Source organism: Giraffa tippelskirchi, chromosome 13 (genome assembly GCF_054371585.1).
Source record: "Giraffa tippelskirchi isolate mGirTip1 chromosome 13, T2T-mGirTip1v1.2.pri, whole genome shotgun sequence".
In the NCBI taxonomy this organism is placed as follows: domain Eukaryota; kingdom Metazoa; phylum Chordata; class Mammalia; order Artiodactyla; family Giraffidae; genus Giraffa; species Giraffa tippelskirchi.
Genome location: NC_137287.1, coordinates 76,892,665 through 76,918,146, shown reverse-complemented (window position 1 = coordinate 76,918,146; position 25,482 = coordinate 76,892,665). Strand labels below are relative to the sequence as shown.

General features: G+C 43.2%; 1 protein-coding gene and 1 non-coding gene across 44 annotated transcripts in view; one reads left to right on the top strand and one right to left on the bottom strand.

The window, feature by feature from the left end:
- ARHGAP12 (Rho GTPase activating protein 12) overlaps window positions 1-23,603 on the bottom strand; it is a 120,188-nt gene extending 96,585 nt beyond the window's left edge. For 8 of the 43 annotated variants that reach the window (XM_081553807.1, XM_081553795.1, XM_081553813.1 and 5 more), the window contains exons 1-2: window positions 23,536-23,603; window positions 212-983 (exon numbers count right to left, since the gene is read on the bottom strand). In XM_081553807.1, the coding sequence (XP_081409933.1) occupies window positions 212-898 (687 nt within the window). In that variant the 5' untranslated portion in view covers window positions 899-983; window positions 23,536-23,603. Of the gene's footprint in view, window positions 1-211; window positions 1,014-1,775; window positions 2,233-2,947; window positions 2,984-18,243; window positions 18,381-20,497; window positions 20,621-21,652; window positions 21,797-23,453 lie in introns of those variants that run through there. The other 35 variants (XM_081553796.1, XM_081553811.1, XM_081553817.1 and 32 more) reach the window with 14 other exon arrangements.
- Window positions 2,004-2,075, top strand: TRNAC-GCA (transfer RNA cysteine (anticodon GCA)). The gene has a single exon. It is a non-coding gene; the product is annotated as a tRNA-Cys (tRNA).
- Window positions 23,604-25,482: the final 1,879 nt, after the last annotated feature.

Here is a 25,482-nt window from a genome sequence, read left to right as displayed (position 1 = left end):
CACTGGGAGCTATATTCAATATCCTATAGTAAACAATATGTAAAAAATATAAAAAAGAATATATATGCACACGTGAGTTACTCAGCTGTATAGCACAAATTAACACAACCATACTTTGATAAAGTAAATTTTTTAAAATAAAAAGATAGCACCTATAATCAAATGGCTCTGCAGGTGGCACAAGTGTTCCATCACCACGTGTCGGTCTTACCCTTATCTGCTCAGTGGAGCTGCTGCTCAGCTCATCTCCGGACTCCGAATCCTGCTGGATCCGTTCCGAGCCTTCTCCTGCTGAATCACAAGACTGTTCCTGGGAGAAGCCAGCTTTCTCTACCTCCAAGAACTCCGGCCCGGGAAAGTGACCAAATAAGCGTGTCCTATTCTGGCCAGAAACTTTGGGAGAATGTGAGTCACTGTTGAGTTTTCCATTATTGTGGGTCAGGTCCAGGCTGAGGTTGACGGTCTGACCTGGAATGTAACTGGGCCCAAAATTCTGATTGGCATCACGAACAAGACCTGTTCCTTGAACAGAAGACGAGGATGTCTTTCCGAAGCTTGACAGCTCTGGCAACCTGTTCACATTCTCCGAAGACCTCTGGAGGTGGAGACTCTGCACCGTCTTCACAGCGTGGTTCGGCAGCCCTGCGGCCTGCTTCACAGGTGGCATCAGGGCTCGGCGGCCCACCTCCTTCACGTACTGGGCCGGCACGTAGAACGCTTTGGAGCTCTCATCTGGCTTGACCTGCCACCAGTCATCATTGGTCTTCTTCACCAGGAGGTACCGCTCCCCTTGCTTTATCACAATCTTCCTGTCCTTCGCTTCGTACTCGTAATCATACTCCACCTCGATGTACACCGGCCCTGGAAGAATCTTCCCGCCCCTGTCAGCCATCTTCATTCAGCAATATTCACCTCTCAGAAAGGACGCTTTGCCACATTGTGGCTTTGTGGCTTGTTGGATCAATGCAGCTATTTTTCTTTAACTGGAGAAGAGAATAAAGAGAAAAGTTAACCTGGTCTGGATTTTTAATATTCATTCACAAGCATCACATAATAAAGAACAAGACCTTCAAATCTTACATCTAGAAAGTAAACCTGTGCCTAGTACTGTATGTACCACCCTATGTTAAAAATGCTCTCACTCTAATGGAAATCTACTTTTTTCAATCATTTATGACCAAAGCCAAACCAACGACTGGAATGGCAAATACACTAACCAGACATACAACAATCAAAAATAAGAGGTGAGAGGAACTCTCCTTCTCTTCCTGACTGCTCACACCTCCTTCTTTCTCTTAGAAAGGCTCACTAACAATAGTACATGTTAGGCACTGACCAAGGGTCAGGCATTAAGCCAGGTTCACTGTGTGTCTCACCTAAAACCCTTTTTGAAGCTGAAGCTAGAATTTCAATGATCCTGAATGTCATTCAATGAATTTTAGAAAATTCTCTATTTTCTAAAATGATCAAGGGCATGAGTGAGCTTAGTATTAACGGGAAAAAACCAGCAGTTATTTTTAGGCAAAATACACACACAAACGGAGAAAAGAAACTGCTAATTTCCTTTTGTTTCCTCTTACAACCACCCCAGGAGGACCACAATCCTCATTAAGCTGAATTCCACAAACTCCAAAAAATATCCAATCTTTTTAGTTGTAAATGTCAAATATAAATTATATACACATCACTCAAAGTCTACTAGAAACAGCCCTAAACTGGCTTAAGAAATCCAGGATTCACTTTTATTTCTATACTAATTCCAAATATTTTAGTACCTTGTAAAACACAGCATTTAAGCTTCAAAATGATCACAGGAACTCGATTTTGCTCAATTCAGGTCAGGCCCCAACCACTGTGGGATGAATGCAGTTTCCCAAGAAGGTATGTCTAAGTCCTAACACAGGACCTGTGAATGTGACTATACTTGGACGTAGGGTCTTGGCCGATGCAGTCAATCTCAGATGAGTTGCACTGATTAGGGTGGGCCCAAAATCCAATGGGCTTCCCTGGTGGCTCAGATGGTAAAGCGACTGCCTGCAACGCAGGAGACCCAGGTTCGATCCCTGGGTCGGGAAGATCCCCTGGAGAAGGAAATGGCAACCCACTCCAGTACTCTTGCCTGGAAAATTCCATGAACGGAGGAGCCTAGTAGGCTACAGTCCATGGGGTCGCAAAGAGTCGGACACGACTGAGCGACTTCACTTTCTTTTTTTTCTAAAATCCAATGAGTTTCTAAGGAGGGAAGACGGGAGACAAGGAGAGGAGACACACAAAGGAAGATGACCACGTGTAGACAGAGGCAGAACTTGGGGGTGAAGCAGCTTCAAGTTAAGGAACACCAAGGACTGCCAGCAAGTGCCAGAGGCTGGAACAGGCAAGGAAGGGTTCTCCCTGGAGTACTCAGTCCTCCGGCTCCAGAACGAGTGAACACATTTCCACAGGTTTTTTTGGTGGTGTTTTTAGCTGCGCCACACAGCATGCAGGATCTCAGTTCCTCGACCAGGGACTGAACCCACACACCCTGCAGTGGGAGCGCGGAGCCCTCACCACTGGAGCCCTAGGGAATGCCCCAAGTTTCTGTACTTTTAAGTCCCCAGTTTGCAGCACTTTGATACAGCAGCCCCAGGAAAACACACTCAGCCCAATACTCGAGAATTCTCAGGCAAACCTGGGTAACACTTGACTATACCAGAAATGTTTACACAAGGTCCCACAACAGCCTACCATTATTCCTCAGCACCCAAGTACTGGGCACAGCATTACTGACACTGTATGTGACATAACCACCATGCCCTGAGGACGACATCCTCCCAAACAGATAAAGCCCAGGTGATAACTAGTCACATAATTTCAGCAACTCAAATTTACTTTGTAGAAACAAACTACTTGGATAATGAATTTAATATAGTAATGCTGTTTCAAAAAATAGTAAAAATAAGAAACGTACCTTAGAAGAACTAAACATCCAGTATTACATTTAAACCTATTAGAAAAAATGATAATAAAGTTCATTAACTTTAAACCAGGATTGCTGAAAGAAGACTAAGGAAGGCAATGTTACTGGCAGCACATAACTTTTTTTTTACAACAGCTATAAGGAACACCAACAATTTTGCACATCAGGGCTGTGTCCAGCAACACCCTCCAAATACATAAAAACACAAAGTATACTTTACCACTGCCCCTCCTACTTCATTTCCACTTTGTTTCAACTTCATTTCCACCTTTGTTATCCTGACAGGAATGACTTTTTAAAAATTTTAATAACATGAGAAACAACTTTTGTAAAAATTGTTGGGTGGGGAATAAATTCAGGATGTGAGACAGTCTATGAGAAACACACCTGAATGCTTTAAACAATCAGTTTCATGAAATAAGAGTCTTTTAGATTAAAGACAACCAGAATACAACTGCCAGATCCACTGGGTGTTCCAACAGGCACCTAAAACTTCACCATATCCAGAATCTACCTTACCAAATCCACCCAGTCCTTCCTGACATGGTAAATAGAAATTCTAAGCTTCCAATCATTCAGCCTTTACTTTCATGCATTACCAGGACATTAGTCACTAGGAGTGTTAATCCTTTTACCTACAGAAAAGTTTTTCACTACAGCTTTTCAAAATTCCACACTGAAATACTTATCCTCAGGCAATTTGTTACTTTCCAGGAAGTAACAACTTAAGAAACACCTTTGAAGATACTGAACAAATAAGGGAGTACACAGAAGGCTAGGGGCGCCCAGGTGAACCAGAGCTGGTCAGACACTGATCCGCAGGAAAGGAGCAAAGGAAGTAAAAAGAATAAGGAGTAAAATGCAAGGGGAGGGGCATGGGGTGGTGTGTGAGGCGTTCCTGCCACCACACCTGCCCCACTGACTGCACACAGATAAGGAGGAGGAGGAGTCAGGGAGAATGATAAGGCAGTTTCACTACACTCAGCATGGGATGCCCAGACTAAAGTTTTCATTACTGTAAAGGAAATGACAACTGCAGGGCAGAGAAAGATGGAGAACCAGTTCAAAGACTGCAGACAGAACAGGTAGTTAGATACAGGGCAGCTGACATGAGCCAGAGAGGGCACAGGGTGGGGGGGAATAACAGGAACTGAGACACTAAGTAAGCAAGCCATAGTTGCTCAGTTGTGCCTGACTCTTCGCAACCCCATGGACTGTAGTCCACCAGGCCCTTCTGTCCATGAGATTTTCCAGGCAAGGATACTGGAGTGGGTTGCCATTTTCTTCTCCAGGGGATCTTCCCAACCCAGGGATTGAACCCGGGTCTCCTGCACTGCAGGCAGATTCTTTACCAACTGAGCTACAAGGGAATGGCGGTGGGGGGTGAGGTGGGAAGCCCCTGAGACGATTAAAATAATAAACTTCCATAAAGTCACATCACAGGAATTATGTATTACAATCCAAGATCCAAGAAAAGCTGGACATAATAAACATGAAGAGAAAAGCCCTACTAAAAACTATACGTACAAATAAAATTGTGGGATGGCTCTAAAATACTTCCCCTGGAATAGGAAATGGCAATGCACTCCAGAATTCTTGCCTGGGAAGTCCCATGGACAGAGAGACCCAGCAAGCCACAGTTCATGGGGTCACAAAGAGTCAGACACAGCTTTGCCACTAGACAACAGTATGACTGAGCACGCAGCACACACACACTCTAAAAACTGAGATCTAAGGGAAACTGATCTGCAAATACGCGGATAACTTATGCTCCTATTTTTATTTAAAAACGTAAGTTGTATTAAAACAAATGTTTATGGTTTTAATTTTGATTTGCTTCTTCCTCTATTCCCCAAACTGTGGATTCTTCTTTTTTATTTTTTATTGAATCATAGCTGATTTACAATATAGTGCAAGTTTCAGGCGTACAGCACAGAGATTCAGTTATACACACACACACACATTCTTTTTCAGATTCTTTTCCCTTTAGGTTATTTGTTGCTGTTGTTTATTTAGTCCCTAAGTTGGGTCCAACTCTCTGCAACCCACGGACAGCAGGCCACCAGGCTCTTCTGTCCATGGGATCTCCCAGGCAAGAATACTGGAGTGGGCTGCCATTTCCTCCTCCAGGAGATCTTCCCAACCCAGGGATCGAACTCCCATCTCCTGCACTGCAGGCAGATTCTTTACCACTGAGCCACCTGGGAAGCCCGGTTACATACTACTGTTTATCTTAATCTCTCAAGTATTTTGGTTAGCATCTTACTCATTCAAAACCACCACCCTCTGAACACAACACTCCACTTACTGAAATATGCTCTACAGCCATCACCACACTCCTCTACCCTTTTTCAGCAAACACACACACAACTACTAAGAACCCAACCAGTAAGATAGAGTTCTGCACGTCTACTGTCCAGTTACAACCACTGCTTTTCTTTGAGGCATGAAGCAGCTCTTACCCATGGGCCTTGTCCCGGTATTTCAATAAGAACAGACACAACTGTTGAGAGCTTTTACTTCTCTCCCCACCAAATCAGATACATTTCTACTATGCTATTTTAAACCCTTAATGGCCTCCTCCTTTCTGTCTACAATTTTTCTCGTTTCTTTCCCAGCACAAATTACACAGCTCAGCAAATGTTATCTTCCTCCCCCAGGACATCTGCTTTAATCAACTACATCTCACAGAATGAGATCCTTACCTGGTACATCAGGAAGTAAACAAGTAAACAAAGTCTCAAAAGGACTGTGATAAATGTATCCATAATTAATAACCTTACAATTTAAGTTTGATACATGTATGTACTACATGTTTAACAATTATAATACCATGAACAACAAAGTGCTAATACAGCCTCACATATGATATGTATCAATCCTCTTAAAAATACCACAATTTAAGCACCAATTCTTGACATGAAGTCCTCCAGCAGCATTACAAGTACTTGTTTAACACTCCCTGAATAGGCCTCTACTAAAGAAATCAAATCAACCTTCATGAGCACAACAAAAAAGTTAAAAACAACTCCAGCATAAGTTCCAGAATAAGAAAGTATTTCACCAAATAGTTCTCTAGATCATTCACTTAACAAGAAACCATAGGCCATGATAGGGATCCTAAGGTTTCTTCTGAATGTGCGATCCTTGTTTTCTAAGAATAAAAATGTATAGGATATAAGGTACTTTAGTCAGCAAAAACAAGACCGGGAGTGGACTGTGGCTCAAATCATAAACTCCTTATTGCCAAATTCAGACTGAAATTGAAGAAAGTAGGGAAAACCACTAGACCATTCAGGTATGACCTCAATCAAATCCCTTATGATTATACAGTAGGAGTGACAAATAGATTTAAGGGACTAGATCTGATAGACAGAGTGCCTGATGAACTATGGACAGAGGTTCGTGACATTGTACAGGAGACAGGGATCAAGACCATCCCCATGGAAAAGAAATGCAAAAAAGCAAAAAGGCTGTCTGAGGAGGCCTTACAAATAGCTGTGAAAAGAAGAGAAGAGAAAAGCAAAGGTGAAAAGGAAAGATATTCCCATCTGAATGCAGAGTTCCAAAGAAAAGCAAGGAGAAATAAGAAGAGCCTTTCTCAGCAATCAATGCAAAGAAATAGAGGAAAGCAATAGAATGGGAAAGACTAGAGATCTCTTCAAGAAAGTTAGAGATACCAAGGGAACGTTTCACGCAAAGATGGGCTCGACAAAGGATAGAAATGGTATGGACCTAACAGAAGCAGAAGATATTAAGAAGAGGTGGCAAAAATACACAGAAGAACTGTACAAAAAAGATCTTCAAGACCCAGATAATCACAACGGTGTGATCACTCACCTAGAGCCAGACATCCTGGAATGTGAAGTCAAGTGGGCCTTAGGAAGCATCACTACAAACAAAGCTAGGGGAGGTGATGGAATTCCAGTTGAGCTATTTCAAATCCTCAACGATGATGCTGTGAAAGTGCTGCACTGAATATGCCAGCAAATCTGGAAAACTCAGTAGTGGCCACAGGACTGGAAAAGGTCAATTTTCATTCCAATCCCAAAGAAAGACAATGCCAAAGAATGCTCGAACTACCACACAATTGCACTCATCTCACACGCTAGTAAAGTAATGCTCAAAATTCTCCAAGCCAGGCTTCAGCAATACGTGAACAGTGAACTTCCAGAAATTCAAGCTGGTTTTAGAAAAGGCAGAGGAACCAGAGATCAAATTGCCAACATCCAATGGATCATCGCAAAAGCAAGAGAGTTCCAGAAAAAAATCTATTTCTGCTTTATTGACTATGCCAAAGCCTTTGACTGTGTGGATCACAATGAACTGTGGAAAATTCTGAAAGAGATGGGAATACCAGACCACCTGACCTGTCTCTTGAGAAACCTGTATACAGGTCAGGAAGCAACAGTTAGAACTGGACATGGAACAACAGACTGGTTCCAAATAGGAAAAGGAGTATGTCAAGGCTGTATATTGTCACCCTGCTTATTTAACTTATATGCAGAGTACATCATGAGAAACACTGGGCGGGAAGAAACACAAGCTGGAATCAAGATTGCCGGGAGAAGTATCAATAACCTCAGATATGCAGATGACACCACCTTTATGGCAGAAAGCGAACAAGAACTAAAGAGCCTCTTGATGAAAGTGAAAGAGGAGAGTGAAAAAGCTGGCTTAAAACTCAACATTCAGAAAACTAAGATCATGGCATCTGGTCCCATCACTTCATGGCAAATAGATGGGGAAACAGTGCAAACAGTGTCAGACTTTATTTTTCTGGGCTCCAAAATCACTGCAGATGGTGATTGCAGTCATGAAATTAAAAGACGCTTACTCCTTGGAAAGAAAGTTATGACCAACTTAGATAGCATATTTAAAAGCAGAGACATTACTTTGCCAAAAAGGTCCATCTAGTCAAGGGTATGGTTTTTCCAGTAGTCATGTATGGATGTGAGAATTGGAAGAAAGCTGAGGGCCAAAGAATTGATGCTTTTGAATGGTGGTGTTGGAGAAGACTCTTGAGACCCCCTTGGACTGCAAGGAGATCCAACCAGTCCATCCTAAAGGAGATCAGTCCTGGGTGTTCACTGGAAGGACTGATGTTGAAACTGAAACTCCAATACTTTGGCCACCTGATGCGAAGAGCTGACTCATTGGAAAAGACCCTGATGCTGGGAAGGATTGGGGGCAGGAGGAGAAGGGGACGACAGAGGATGAGATGGCTGGATGGCATCACCGACTCGATGGACATGGGTTTAGGTGGACTCTGGGAGTTGGTGATGGACAGGGAGGCCTGGCATGGTGCGATTCATGGGGTCGCAAAGAGTCGGACACGACTGAGCGACTGAACTGAACTGAACTGAAAGAAGACAAGCAAAATATACTGATTGCTGTCATAAACTATTCTGGTCATAAAGAAACAGCAAAAATAGGAACAGCAAGAAGGATACAGGAAATAATCAGTTAACTGGAAAGCAGTAGAAAACGCAGTCAAGCATAAACTGATAAAGGAAATTCAAAACCAGATTTAAATATAAAACAAAAATGAGGAAACAACAAAAGAAGTAGTTCAGAGAGAAAGCATCTTTTAATAAAAGTGATACTTGCATTCAGTATTTCAGAAAGATCTATGCCATGAAGCCTTCCTTAGTCAGAAATGAGAGGGACCTAAGAAATTTTTCTTGGATTGTTACAAGAGTGGGAATATATTCCAATTTATTTTTTAAATATTTATTTATTTGGCTGATTGAGGTCTTAGTTGCAGCACAGATCTTCAATGCATCATGCAGGACCTTGCCATTGCTGGGCATGGACTCTCTAAATTGCAGGGCTCGGGTTTACCTGCTCTGTGGTTAGTGGGATCTCAGTTTCCCAACCAGGGATTGAGCCCCTAACCCCTGCACTGCAAGGCCGATTCTTAACCACTGGAAGAGCAGGGAAGTCCCCAAAATATTCCAGTTTTAAAAGAAAGTAATATGACCTTGGGTTTGATGATGAGTTTTTAAACAGACCTCCAAATGCATAATTCATGAAAGAGAAAATTAAATAGGATCTTTTTAAAATTACAAATTTCTGCTCTGTGAAATATATAGAAAATGAAAACACGAACCACAGACGAGGAGAAAATATCTGTAAAATACATGTCTGATGAAGGGCTTTTATCCAGAACATACACAGACCTCTTAAAATAACTCAACAAAAGAACCAAATTTTTTAATGGAAAACAATCTGAAAAGACACATCATGAAAGAATATAAGCACATGAAAAAATACTCAACTTTGTGTCATTAGGGAATAGCAAACTGAAACAATGAGATACCACTGTACCACTATTAGAACGGCTAAAATCCAAAAAACTGACACTACCAAATGCTGATAAGGATGTAGAGCAAGGGGAACTTTCACTCACTGCTAGTGGGGATGCAAAATGGTGGAGCCAGTTTGTAAGTCATTTAACAGTTTCTACACAAGTGAATGTTGTCTTACCACACAATCTAGCAACCAGGTTAATGTTTTGAAATCTTATTTCTACAAAAAGTCCTGCATGCAAATGTTCAGAGCAGTTGCCCAAAACTGGAAGCAATCAAGACGTCTTGCAATAGGAGAAAGGATAAACTGTGAGACAGCCAGACAAACAATACTATTCAGTAATAAAAAGAAAAGAGCTATTGAGCTATGAAGACAGAAGTGAGTCTTAGATATATTTTGCTAAGTGAAAGAAAAATATATAGACAGAAGAGGCAACATACAGAATGATTCTATCGTGTGGCATTCTGGAAAAGTCAAAACCACAGAGATGGTGATTGCTAGGAGTGGGAGGCAGGGAGGGAGGGTTCCACAGGTGAAGCACTGCGGATTCTTTCAGGTCAATAAACTATTTTGTATGATGTTGTAATAGTGTATACAATACATTATGCACTTGTCAAAACCCATTCATCTTTACAGCACAAGCATATACTCCAATGTTTGCAAATTCTAAACAATCATTTAGGAGGTCGAGGGAATCCCAGCAGGGAAGCAGATGTGACTCGATGGTCGAACACTATTACACATATATGGAATGACCTCACTGAACGGAGCAGGAACGGAGGCAGAGGCTGACGCCACTTACTGTGGAAATACGTCAGGTTTATAAGAACACAAAGGAACTGCATATAACTAACACATAAACAACATTTCCTGTGGGGATATGAATTAAAAATTCTGATACTGCTAGCACATATGCACACTGGAACTGAGTAATTAAGTATATAGAACGTAGATGGTGGGAGCCAAGTTTTCCAATGTTGGAATATGAATTTATAGACACACAAGGGAGAAAGCTAGAATGATACTGTGATAACGGATTAGACCTGGAAACAGAAATGTGAATTCACTTTCAGTTTACCACAGATTCAGATTAACAAACAAGTATCACAGATATACGTCTATACTGCTTAGTAAACTACACAGAAATCCTGCTGTCAGTAGAAATGACACCCTAGCAGCAACAAGCACACACAGCACTCAGATTTGGTCTCTAATACCATCCTCCAAATAAAAGGACCAAGGCTGTTTGGAGAAATAACTGATTCAAGGGCTAGGGCAGGAAATATACAAGATGAGCTTGGAGCCTGTAGTGACACATTCTCCCAACCTGGCTTGTATGTGCTTGATTTCAACGCTTCCTACCATTAGACAACTGTCTTCTTAAACTGTAACTCAAACTAAAAGTGGTATCATGCGTACTTGACATTCCTATGAACATATCTTACATTATGCTGTCCCACTTTAAATAAACTTATATTCCATCCATTGTTTACTTGTATACGATGCTTTTCTCATCAGAACACAAATTACATTTAAGAGGTACTAGGAGTTCTCCATTATCACTGGTTGTTACAGCTCCGGGTCCATTCTAGAGTGACCTCATCTTATACATGGAAATATAAATACTGACCCAAATGACAGACCAGAAAATAAGAAGCCTACTGTATTCCCAAAAAAATTCGTAAATTCCTACTCTACTAAACAATCCTGATCAAGCCCTTTCATATTAAAAACCATTTAACTGGCTTTTAATCCTTTCAGATTCACTCACACACAAAGAATTTTAATAGGATGACATAGGATACCACGAGGATAGTCTAAAGGTAAAAAACTCAGTTATTAAAAAGACTAAGGAACAAAAAGTACATTTGCTTGATGCAACAGGTTAAACTTCCTTTTCCTTCACAGTCTATGTCATCCAACGCTAACTATACCATAGTAGCTCCCCATGAACCTTTAAAACCACTCCTCTATGACCAACCTAGACTGCACATTAAAAAGCAGAGACATTACTTTACCAACAAAGGTCTGTCTAGTCAAGGCTATGGTTTTTCCAGTATTCATGTGAGAGTTGGACTATAAACAAAGCTGAGCGCAGAAGAATTGATGCTTTTGAACGGTGGTGTTGGAGAAGACTCTTCAGAGTCCCTTGGACTGCAAGGAGATCCAACCAGTCCATCCTAAAGGAGATCAGCCCTGGGTGTTCACTGGAAGGACTGACGTTGAAACTGAAAATGTTGAAACTCCAATACTTTGGCCACCTGATGCAAAGAGCTGACTCATTTGAAAAGACCCTGATGCTGGGAAAGATTGAGGGCAGGAGGAGAAGGGGACGACAGAGGATGAGATGGCTGGATGGCATCACCGACTCGATGGACATGGGTTTGGGTAGACTCTGGAAGTTGGTGATGGACAGGGAGGCCTGGCGTGCTGTGGTTCATGGGGTTGCAAAGAGTTGGACACGACTGAGTGACTGAACTGAACTGAACTATGATCAACATTCAGCTTCCACATTTTTCAGCTCTCACTCCCTTCTACATGCACTCCAGTCTATGGATTCTTCCTCCTAGATCCTCAACACTTGAGTCTCACATTTTAATTTTTCACTAAGAATTTTCTAAAATAATCAGCTAAGGAAGTTCCCTGGTGGCCTAGTGGTTACAATCCCAGGATTTCACTGCCATGGCCCGGGGTTCAATCCCTGGTCAGGGAACTGAGATCCTGCAAGCCACGATCACCATGTAGCCAAATTAACTAACCAGCTTAAAAAAAAAAAAGAAATTATCATTTTTACAGTTCACATAATTTTCATCTTGCTCTGTGGCATCCCGCCCACTGTGCTTGTTATAACACCTTGATTTCCCTCTGGGGAAGCACCCACTGCCCAGGGTCTCAGTTCACGTCACTAATCACTGTTACATATTAAAGAGAAAATCATAAACTTGGTCTTTATGAAGTTTTATAGGACCTCTAATCCTCTAATAATTCACTTTAGAAGAAAACCTCCATTCACTTCAGGACTCCACTGGTTAACCAGGCATTAACTGCCACCCCGCCCTGACCAACTCAGATATTCCTCTGCAACTATACACATTACCCCCCTAATCTCTGAAATGACTATTTACATTCAACCTAATTCCATGCTTAAAAAACAAAAACATATAGCTCACAAAACAAAAACACAAATGTAGTCATTATTATGGTGGGGTCATTGCAAAGGTCTAGTCAGACATCAATAACTTAAAAAAAAAAGGAAAAAGTACTAATTATAAAGCTTAAATTATGCCAATCTACTTCAAATTAAATTGCAGTAAGCAGAGTCAGGTAGGCAAAGGACCTGAATAGACATTCTTCCAAGGAAGATACACAAATGACCAATAAGCAAATCAAACGCAAATCAAAACCACAATGAGACACCACGTCACCTCCATGAGAGCGGCTACTGTAAAAATAACAACAGAAATAACAAGTGTTGGAGAGGAGAAGGAGAAACTGGAATTCATGTACACTGCCGGTGGGAATGTAAAATGGAGAATATAATTTAAATCAGTTTATACAAGTCTACCCCAAAACTATAAAAATCACTTCAATCCTCACACAGCTTTCAAAGATCCTCTTAAAAAGTAAATATTGAAAGGCAAATAAACATTCAGCCTTTTAGAAAACTAAAAAGTAGCGCTCCTGTAGCACACAGACAGTGAGGAACTACTTCTACCAATGCCCAGATGGCAGACAGGAACGGGTGTGCAGCCTGTTAGGGACCCGGCCGCTCCCCATCGCTCATGTTACCACCTCAACACCACTGCCCCCACCACCCTGCTCGGGTCTGTGGAAAAACTGTGTTCCATGAAACCAATCCCTGGTGCCCAAAAGGTTGGGGACTGCTGCCTTACAGGTTTGTGTCCTCTACTGGAAGGAAAAATAAAAAACTTGACTCTTCTCATTCAAATATAAATTGTTTTACAAAACATTAGAAAACCGATTATCCAAACTAAAACCAAAACAAGATATTACTATCCACCAATTAGAATAAAGTTATTTTTTAAAAACAAAGACAATATCAAGGGCTGACAAAGATACCAACAACTGGACACACATTCAGTACTAGTGGGAATGCCAAATGGTACAGCTAATTCAGTAGTTTCTTATAAATATACATTTTCTGTTGACTATATTCTAGTCCATGAAAGAAATCTTAATAAATCTGTAAGGACTGGAATAACATAAATAATGTACTCTGACAACTCCACAAAAACATACTTCTAAATAACCCATAGGTCGAATAAGAAATCAAATAAGAGATATGAACTGAATGAAAATGAAAAGGTGACATCTCAGAGATTGTGGGATGCAGCTATAGCAGTGCTCAGAGAAAATTTATATACCAAATGCCAACAATCAGAAAAGAAAAAAGCTCTCAAATAGGTGATGTAAGCTTGCACTCTAAGAAACTAAAGAAGAGCAAATTAAACCCAAAGCAAGCAGAAGAAAGGACATGATAAAGATCAGAGCAGAAATCAGTAAACAAGAAAACGAAAAATGTTCAGATCAGTTCAGTCGCTCAGTCGTGTCCGACTCTTTGCGACCCCATGAATCGCAGCACACCAGGGCTCCCTGTCCATCACCAACTCCTGGAGTCTACCCAAACTCATGTCCATCGAGTCGGTGATGCCATCCAGCCATCTCATCCTCTGTCGTCCCTTCTCCTCCTGCCCCCAATCCTTCCCAGCATCAGGGTCTTTTCCAATGAGTCAACTCTTCGCATGAGGTGGCCAAAGTATTGGAGTTTCAGTTTCAACATCAGTCCTTCCAATGAACACCCAGGACTGATCTCCTTTAGGATGGACTGGTTGGATCTCCTTGCAGTCCAAGGGACTCTCAAGAATCTTCTCCAACACCACAGTTCAAAAGCATCAATTCTTTGGCATTCAGCTTTCTTCACAGTCCAACTCTACATGAGTACTGGAAAAATCATAGCTTTGACTATACGGACCTTTGTTGGTAAAGCAATGTCTCTGCTTTTTAATATGCTGTCTAGGTTGGTTACAACCTTCCTTCCAAGAAGCAAGTGTCTTTTAATTTCATGGCTGCAGTCACTATCTGCAGTGATTTTGGAGCCCAGAAAAATAAAGTCAGCCACTGTTTCCACTGTTTCCCATCTATTTGCCATGAAATGATGGGACCAGGTGCCATGATCTTGATTTTCTGAGTGTTGAGTTTTAAGCCAGCTTTTTCACTCTCCTCTTGCACTATCATCAAGAGGCTTTTTAGTTCCTCTTCACTTTCTGCCATAATGGTGGTGTCATCTGCATATCAAGGGTTATTGATATTTCTCCCAGCAATCTTGATTCCAGCTTGTGCTTCTTCCAGCCCAGCGTTTCTCATGATGCACTCTGCATGTAAGTTAAATAAGCAGGGTGACAATATACAGCCTTGACGTGCTCCTTTTCCGATTTGGACCAGTCTGTTGTTGCATGTCCAGTTCTAACTGTTGCTTCCTGATCTGTATACAGGTTTCTCAAGAGACAGGTCAGGTGGTCTGGTATTCCCATCTCTTTCAGAATTTTCCACAGTTTATTGTGATCCACACAGTCAAAGGCTTTGGCATAGTCAATAAAGCAGAAATAGATGTTTTTCTGGAACTCTCTTGCTTTTGTGATCATCCAGCAGATGTTGCCAATTTGGTCTCTGGTTCCTCTGCCTTTTCTAAAACCAGCTTGAACATCTGGAAGTTCACGGTTCATGTATTGCTGAAGCCTGGCTTGGAGAATTTTGAGCATTACTTTACTAGCGTGTGAGATGAGTGCAATTGTGCAGTAGTTCGAGCATTCTTTGGCATCGCCTTTCTTTGGGATTGGAATGAAAACTGACCTTTTCCAGTCCTGTGGCCACTGCTGAGTTTTCCAAATTTGCTGGCATATTGAGGGCAGCACATTCACAGCATCATCTTTCATGATTTGAAACAGCTCAACTGGAATTCCATCACCTCCACTAGCTTTGTTCATAGTGATGCTTTCTAAGGCTCACTTGACTTCACATTCCAGGATGTCTGGCTCTAGGTGAGTGATCACACCATCGTGATTATCTGGGTCGTGAAGATCTTTTTGGTACAGTTCTTCTGTGTATTTTTGCCACCTCTTCTTAATATCTTCTGCTTCTGTTAGGTCCATACCATTTCTGTCCTTTATCGAGCCCATCTTTCCATGAAATGTTCCCTTGGCATCTCTAATTTTCTTGACGAGATCTCTAGTCTTTCCCATTCTATTGCTTTCCTCTATTTCTTTGCACTGATTGCTGAGGAAGGCTTTCTTATCTCTCCTTGCTATTCTTTGGAACTCTGGATTCAAATGGGTGTATCTTTCCTTTTCTCCGTTACTTTTTGCTTCCCTTCTTTTCACAGCTATTTGTAAGGCCTCCTCAGACAGCCTTTTTGCTTTTTTGCATTTCTTTTCCATGGGGATGATCTTGATCCCTGTCTCCTGTACAATGTCACAAACCTCCGTCCATAGTTCATCAGGCACTCTATCAGATCTAGTCCCTTAAATATATTTCTCACTTCCACTGGATAATCATAAGGGATTTGATTGAGGTCATACCTGAGTGGTCTAGTGGTTTTCCCTACTTCCTTCAATTTCAGTCTGAATTTGGCAATAAGGAGTTCATGATCTGAGCCACAGTCCGCTCCCCGTCTTGTTTTTGCTGACTGTATAGAGCTTCTCCATCTTTGGCTGCAAAGAATATAATCAATCTGATTTCGGTGTCGACCATCTGGTGATGTCCATGTGTAGAGTCTTCTCTTGTGTTGTTGGAAGGGGGTGTTTGCTATGACCAGTGCGTTCTCTTGGCAAAACTCTATTAGCCTTTGCCCTGCTTCATTCTGTACTGCAAGGGCAAATTTGCCTGTTATTCCAGGTGTTTCTTGACTTCCTACTTTTGCATTCCAGTCCCCTATAATGAAAAGAACATCTTTTTTTTTTTTTTTTTAAGGAAATCAATGAAAACCAGAAGCTGGTTCTTCGAAAAGATCAGTAATACTGACAATCCTCTAGCCAAATTGATCAAGAACTAAAGAGAAAAAACACAAATAACCAGCATGAGGAAAGAAACAAGGGATATAACTATGGACCTTAAAGACATTAAAAGGAAGATAAGAGAATATTATGAACAGCTTTATGCTGATAAATCCATCAATTTAGATGAACCAGATACATTTCTTTGGCAAATTACCAAAGTTTGCTTAAGAAACAGATAACCTGAAAATCTTCCCACAAAGAAAACTCCTGACCAAGACGACTCCACTGGTGAATTTTACCAAAGTGTAAGGAAAACAATACCAACTCTAAACAAACTTCTTACAGAAAATTGAAACAGAGGGAAAACACATCCCAACTCATTCTATGAGGTCAGCGTGTCTTCTTGCCAAAACCAGAAAAAGAAGTTATAAAAGAGAAAAACTACAGACCAATATCCCTCAAGAACATAGTCACAAATACCTCAGACACAAACTTATCTCCAACAAAGAACTCATACATAGAATACACAAAAACTATAGAAGTCAATAAGAATACAAATACCCAATAAAAAGGGGGCAAAAGATAGGGATGGACAAGTATTCATATCCAAGGAGGAGGATTTATAGATGGTAAAGAAGTCCATGAAAAGATGCCCAAAATCTTTAGTCCTTAGGAAAATGCAAATTAAAAACACAAGTAACATCACACATCTACTGGAATGACTAAAATTAAAAGGCTGACCATACGAGTATTTCTGAGAATGTGGAGCAACCAGAATTCTGACATACTGCTGGTGGGGATGTAGAACAGTACAACTACTTTGGGAAAAGTTGGGCAGATTCTTAAAACCTTGAAATATACATCAACTGTATGTCCCAGGGATTCTACTCCTTGGTATTTACCAAAGAAAATGAAAATACACATCCACATAAAGACCTATCCATGAATGTATACAGTGGCTAACAGCCCCTAACTGGAAGCAACCCAATGACCACCAACAGGTGACCACATAAAGTAACTGTGTAATATCCACACGATGGGATATCATTCAGCAACAAAAAGGAACAAACTACTGATATACACAACACACTGGACGAATCTCAAGATAATTTTGTTGAGTGAAAAAAATCCAGACAAGAAAGAGCACATACTCTATGATTATATCTACATAACATTCTAGAAAATGCAAAGTAATAAATAGTGACAGAAAGCAGATCAGAAACACATAGAAATAGTTACCAGGGAACAAGAGCAATGAATTACCTTTGGGCTTAAGGAAATTAGGAGGTGAGAGATGGGTATGTTTGCTATCCTGAAAATGGTGATGATTTTATAGGCCTACTCCTATGTCAAAATTCATCAAAATGCACACTTAAAATATGTCCAGTTTATTTTACAGCAATTATACCTCAATAAAGCTGTTAAACAAAACTCTAATAAGGCAAATGAAAACCACCAGATATCAGGGACTTCCCTGGAGGTCAAGTAGTTAAGAATCTGCTTTCCAGTGCAGGGGACTCGGGTTCAATTCCTGGCAGGGAAACTAAGATACCACATGCCACTAGACAACTAAGCCTGAGAGCCTCAACTAGAGAGCCAGCGCACAGCGACTACTGAGCCCAGCGCTGTGGAGCCTGCGCAACGCAATGCAAGACCCTGCCTGCTGCAACTAACATGGAGGTAGCCAAAAATAAATAAATATTTAAAAAGAAAAAACCACACCAGGCATCACTACACCCCTATCAGAATGGCTTTAAATACATATTAAGGATATTTTGCAGGGCAAGGATACCAGCAACTGGGAACTCTCTTTCACTGCTGGTGGTAATGCAGAGCAGTACCGCTACTGTGGAAAGCACTTTGGCAATTTCTTAAACAGACATTTAATATATGATCTAGCAATTCCTCTTCTAGGTATTTATCCAAGAAAAATGAAAGCATAAGTCCTTGCAAAGGTCTTACATGAACATCCGTAACAGCTTTATTTGTAACAGCCAGAAACTGGAAATGACCCAGAGGCCTATCAACTGGTGAACGCCTAAACCAACTGTGGTAGAGTCCTCTGTAAAACAGGAAACACCACAAACTTCAGAAGATCCCTGTGAGAATGGGTAGAGAAAACATGAAAAAGTACTTAGTAAACTATAAAGCGTGATAAAAAAGCATCACATTAATCACAAATCACAGCTTCCTCAAGGAAACCAAATGGAGACAGAAAAGCACCAACCATATACAGTATATAACCTTCAATGTCTGGCTTGTTTTGCTTAGAACAATGCTAAGCAATGTCGCTGTTCACACCGTTTTATTGTTGACTTTTATTTTAGTGTATGACTATTATAACTCAATAAAACTCTTTTTTAAAACAAACCAGTAATATACAGCAACACAGAGGCAATTTTCAGCTTAACTTTTAAAGATACTGCTCTAACTTCAAAATGTATTAATAGTTTGAATTCTCCAGTGGTGAACAAGCACAGGACTCAGGGTTGAAGGACTGAAATTTAAATCAGGGCTTGCCATTTAGCAGCTCTCAGGCTCTCAGCACCTGAACTATCTATACAACAAAAGAAACAATACACTTCTCAAAAGATCCTTATGAAAATGGAAAGAGAAAAAGTACTTTGTAAACTGGAATGCATGATACAGAACATTGACATTAATTATCACTTACTCCAAGAGAACACTCACAACTGAACTGATCGCTTTTAAAACGAGCCCCTCGTCAAATGTCCCTGTTTGTGTCTCTTGCTAGCTATGTAACCTCAGACAAGGCACCCGACCTCTCTGAGCCTCAGTGTTTTTTCCATTTGTGAAAGGGAACTGATTAATAGTATATATCACATATTGGGAGAGTTAAACAAGTAAATAATGCGTAAAGCACTTGGTATAATCCCTAGCACATGTTAAGTGCTTTGTAAGTTTTAGCTCTTAATACAAAAATACTATTATTACCCTAGGAGACCTAACAGTAGCCTCCATCTTGCCCACCCAAGCTGTAGTAATGCAGGTCATATTAGTGATCCAGATCACTGCGTCTCACTTTTAGTAAAAGATGGCATCACCTGGAAAGCTTCTTTAAAACAAAAAACATTTCTTGGGACTTCCCTGATGGTCCAGTGGTTAAGACTCTGAGTGTCCATTGCAGGGGGCACCGGTTCAACACTGGGTCTGGGAACTAAGATCCCACATGCCTCACGGCGTGGCAAAAAAAAACAAACTAAATACACGTTCTTTTAGATGAGTTTCAGATTCACAGATTTACTGCAAAGATAGTACAGAGTTCCCATATACCCTGTACACTGTTCCCCCGACTACAAACATCCTATGTTAGTACAGTATATTCATCACACTCCATGAACCAATACTGACAATAATGATCATATTCCTTAATTTTCCCCTAATGAACTTTTCCTGTTGTGCGATCATATCCAAAACACCACATACACATTCTGTAGTCATATGCTGCAGATTAATGAAATCCCAGATATTCCAATGAGAGGAGGTTTGAGGTGGAGCCCAAAAATGTGCATTTCTAACAAGTTCCCAAGGGTTGCTGATACAGCCAATCTGAAAGCTCACTTAGAAGAGCAGTGATTTAGACTGCAGACTCCAGAACCACCGCTGTTCAACACAGCAGCCACTGCTAAGCAAATGCGCCTACTGAGCATGTGACTTGTGGCTAACCTAAACCGAGGCGTGCTATTAAGTGTAAAACACACATGGGAGTCTGAAGCTGTCATACAGACAAAATGATAATAAGATTTATCTCATGGCTTCTTTGTAACTTTCTTACTTATCACGTGAGTACTAAAAACTTGAGAATTAAAAAGGTGACTGGCATCACATTTCCACGTGACAGCAGCAGTCTGAGGTCCTGGCAGCACTGGTATTACATGGGGCTTAAGAAGTTCAGGTGATTCCTATGTACACTAAAATTTAAGAAGCACTAGATTATCAAGCCGAGGGGTGCTTAGAGAGGTCATGATCTGGTGTTGCTAGTGGTGCTGCTGCTGCTGCTAAGATGCTTCAGTCATGTCCAACTCTGTGTGACCCCATAGATGGCAGCCCACCAGGCTCTGCCGTCCCTGGGATTCTCCAGGCAAGAACACTGAAGTGGATTGCCATTTCCTTCTCCAATGCATGAAAGTGAAAAGTGAAAGTGAAGTCACTCAGTCGTGTCTGACTCCTAGCGACCCCACGGACTGCAGCCTACCAGGCTCCTCCGTCCATGGGATTTTCCAGGCAAGAGTACTGGAGTGGGGTGCCATTGCCATTGCTTCTCCGCATGATCTGGTAGTTCAGTTCAATTAAAAAACTGGTCAACTGCACACTGAAACTGCAAAATATTAAGTCAATAAAACAGGAAAATGGCTGAATCACTGCAAAGCCATCCAAAAATGAGGATGTGGCACAATTAGAACAGTTAACAATTAAAGAAACCACAAAGATAGCAGCCCAATTGGTTCCTCAAAAGAGCATGATTTTGAAGCACAATGATGCTATGTGGTACCATCCTGCCTTTTCACATCTGATTCATTCAACAAAACAATGCACATGTGCAAGTACAACTAAAACTATTCTATATAAGATAAAAGTTTAATTTCACTCTTCTCTCCCACTACTATAAAACTGTAATGCCCACTTTAGGCAGATTTACCTTAAACTGCTTTTTCCTAGCACCGGTTTTCTCATGTAAGCAAAAATGAGTGTGCGAGTGTGAAAGTCGCTCAGTCGTGTCTGACTCTTTGCAACCCCTTGGACTATACAGTCCATGGACTTCTCCAGGCCAGAATACTGCCGAGGGTAGACATTCCCTTCTCTAGGGGATGTTCCCAATCCAGGGATCAAACCCAGGTCTCCCACATTGCAGGCGGATTCTTTACCAGCTGAGCCACCAGGGAAACTACCACTTAATAATTTTACACATCATCATATTTACTGTCTTAATTAACTTAAACTGTTTGTTACCCTTTTAGTCTCGGAATTGTCAACTGCATCACTTGAAATACTTTACATTCGTAAAACACATTTCCTGTCAACCTAGTAAAAAAAAAGAACTCGGCAGATATTTTCTCATTAATGAAAGAACCACCAAATGATTGACTACAAATAATACACTGTTTTTCTGCAGCATTTACATATTTTCACTTGTGCCTCACAACAACTAGTGTAGTATGTAAAAAAAAAAAAAAAATCTAAAGATACATAAAATATTGACTATATATGGACAACCACTCTCTACAGATGGCATCACATTAAGAATCATGGTGTTAGCCATCTTCTCCAACTTCTGTTCCATAAGGTAGGAACAGAAACCTACCACCCCATACTGGGGCATGCACATGCAATATAGTACATTAGATTTCACTTAACTCATTTTTCCCCAGAGAGTCCCTTTCCAGAGCAGCAGAGCTTCCTGCAACCAGGGGTCACACCGACATGCCCAGCTCCTCAGGTTCTTCCAGTTGCCCTGCTCAGGGTCAAGTCTTCAGAGCTTAGGTCAGGGCAAACTCTGCTCAGAAACATTTCCAAGGCATTTTTTAAAACAGAGAAAAATACTGGCCCCAACAGCCAGACCATCTACTCGGACCAAAAGATAACACAAAAGACATCATACCCTGTCAGGCACCCTCCTGCGGATCAGGTAAGGAACATTGGATATAGATCCACCTCTAGGCCACCGTTTCCCAGCGTTTGGGTATGAAACAAGCGTGGCCAGGAGTTGGACGTTTTTGAGCCACCTTTCACGGTAACATTCAGAATCTTCCAAGGTCTCACCTTCAGAAGTGAGTGGCAGAATCTTAATTAGAACCCGAGTGGACTCTTCATTCAAAGCTCCTTCCTTCCTCCCCATATCCACCTCCCGTTAGGAATACATGCCTAAATGTTCAAAAAAATCTACCTCCCGTGCTTCCCTGGTGGTCTGGTGGATAAGAATCCGCCTTGCAATGCTGGTAACACGGGTTCGATTCCTGGTCCCGGAAGACCCCACAGGCCACGGAGACACACTAAGCCCCTGAGACACAACTACCTGCCCCAACTACTGAAGCCCGCACTCTAGAGCCCAGAGGACAGAAGAGAAGCCACAGCAATGAGAAGCCCACTAACCACAACGAAGGGTTGCCCCTGCTTCCCGCAACTAGAGAAAGCCTGCGCACACCAAAGGAAGACCCAGAACAGCTCAAAATAACGTAAACAAATCTTTTTTTTTAAATTACCTCCCATGTCCTAATTAACCATAAAGCAACACTAATGTTAAAAGCCTGTCCCGACAACAAATACTTCACTTGGAGACACATCAGAACTTTCATACAGCCACGCTTTGAATACGCTCGCCTTCGCAAGTGCCTGGAAAACGGCGGCTGCCGTCAGGAGGAAAACATCACCACGCCTCGAGAATGACCCTGTGGCCTTTTAGTGTCAAAGGGTCTGCGGTAACTTCAGACGCCACACGTCAAGGGCCGTCATCCTTAGAAGACAATCCACACACACACTCACACACACCCGAGAAGTGCGCAGAGGGTTCCTGCAATTAAGGACCGTGGAGGAGAATCCTCGCAGAAGGGCTAGAAAGAAGCAGATGCCCACTGAGCAGGGGCGGGGCACCTCTAGAAGCTGCAGAAGCCCCCATGCCCAGTCTGGGGGGTCAATAGCCTTCGAGGAGCCCCAGGTCGGCTCCTGGGGGTGCTGGGCGGGCGGGGGTTGCACCCCCTTTCAGCAGTTGAGGAGCGGGCTCGCCGCCGGCGGGAGGCCAGAAAGGAGGGCGGCACCGCCAGCCTTTTACACACACACACACACACACACACACACACACACACACACACACACAGCCCGCCACCCTCCTTCCTGGGGGCGGGGCGGCGGGCACTGCCCTCTCACAGGAAGTCAGGAAACCCGGGGGGCAGAGGAGCCACAACTTCCAGCCATTTAAAACCCCGTCGCCCACATCGGCCGAGCGGCAGGCAGCGGCCCGGAGCCCCGCGCCCGCCAGGCGCCCGGACCCCGCCGGCCGCGCCCCCGGCTGCACCTCGCGCACCCCGGCGTCGCCGCGCGGCCGCACACGCCTCCCCCGGCCCCGCAGCCCCGGCCCCGCAGCCCCGGCCCCGGCCGCCTTTGTGCAGCGCCGCCCCGACCTGCCCTTCGCCCGCGGCTCCTCTCTCCCCACCAACCTCACCGAGGGCCCAGCGGCCTCGCGGGAGGGGGCGGCTCCCTCCTGGCCCCGCTCGGCGGCGGCGGGGCGCCCAGACGAACCTGAAGGGCGCTCACTCAGCGGCGGCCGCGGCCGGCGCGTCCCCGCAGGCGGCTCTCCCGGGGCGGGTGAGTTCCAGAGCACGTCGGAGCGCGCCGGCGCGGGGGCGGGACGGGGCGGGGCGCGGCGCACGTGACAGCCGGGCGGGCGCCGGGGGAGCAGACGGGGTGGATCCGGGAGGAGGAGGGGAGAGGCGGGGGAGGGGCCGAAGATCGCGTCGGGCGCGCGAGCTGCACGCCGAGGGAGGGGGACTATGGCGCTTTCAAACGCCAAGTGGGAAAAGTTGAGGAGAGGCCGGTGGGGAAAACGAGGGAAGGGCGGAAGGAAAACGGCCCGAGCCCTGGGTGGCAGGAGTGGGGCCCAGGGGAGGAGGGGGCGTGGGCCCGCCTGTCCCCTTTCTCATCCCGCTAGGAGCGCTGCCGGGTGAGGGTCAGCCTTTCCGGGCCCAGAAATCGGAGAAAGTCCCCTCGTGACCTCACTTGACGGTGGGGAACTCTGGCGACCCTGGTCCACAACCCGGTCCCGGACCTTTGCCGGGACCACCTGGCAGAGTGCGGAAACAGCGCGCGCACTCCGCGGGCGGCTCCAGGGCGGCTTCTGCCGTGTGCAAGCCCCGTGGGGGCCACGATGTCATTGCCCAAAGTCACCCCAGCTTGCAGCGCTTGCAGGATGGCAGCACAGAATCCAGAAGTCGGAGGCACAACAGGTTTCCTTGGGGAGCCTGTGGCGGGAGTTCTGCTGGACTGGAAATCGGGAGAGAGACCCGGCTTCTGCCATTGTCACTTGACCCTTCTCGACCTCAGCTGTGAAAGGAGCATGTTGACGAGTGCAAAGCCTCCTTCTAAGCTCTAAGATTCAAGGACAGAAAAATCACTGCTATGTATTCGGACTGCAGAAAACATTCGTTACTAACCAATTGTTGATTGTGTCTATTATGGCGCAGAGATGAAATCTTAATAAAACAAGCAAAAGAAAAAAGGTCGGGGTATGATTCAAGAGCGAGTCTCTGGAACTGGCTCTTTTGTATTCTTCACATCATGCTTGAAGATGCTGTTGTGACTGACTTCCCCGTCACAAGCTGAACTCCCAGTTATTCTGTAATGACTGCAAAGAACCCAATGGAATATTGGGAAGGCTTTAACAACTGTAGTTTACTGACTTCCTATAAAATTAAGTCTAATGGGGGAGCTAAAGTTTTAAGATCTTCTTTCAGGAAGAAAAGAAGGACTTCCTGGAGGTCCAGTGGTTAAGACTACGAGCAATCCCTGGTCGGGGAACTAAGATCCCACATGCCTGCAGCATAGCCAAGAAAGGAAAAAGAAAGAAAACATGCTCAAGCCTGAGGCTGTACTTTCTCTGACAGTCCATTGGACAATACACCCACTTTCCTTGGCATCACTTGTCCTTTCTGTCTCCCTTACTTTCTAACAAGTAACATTTTGCATCCCCTTGTTCAGCAGAGTACTGCTGGCGTATGCTTCTGACACTATTTTTCCATAAAACCCTTGAGATCTCTTTATAAAACCAAAACAGGGACAGACAACAAAAGGGAAACTGTGGCCTGATGGGCATGTGCTGATAACCTTATCTTCCCTGTTTCCCAAGCCTGAGTTGGACACCCGTGGTTTCAGCTACAGATAGAACTTAACAGTTTGCACACACTTGCTGATCTGCACATAACTCCACTTCCTATTTCACAGCCTAATCTCAGATGCTACCACAATGCCCACAGTATGCTGATCACTACCAACAGCAGATGGAGTCAGATAAAAAGAGCTCTCACCCAAGTGTGTTGTTTAAAAGGACCTGATGGAAAGCTATGAAATCATATGCAACATTGCCTCTAGTTAGTTTTAAATAACACTGGTAGCATATGTCTGGTGCCTGGGCTCAGGATCTCAACAGATCATTTTCAGGATGTTGACATTTAACTTGTGTCTTAAGAAGTG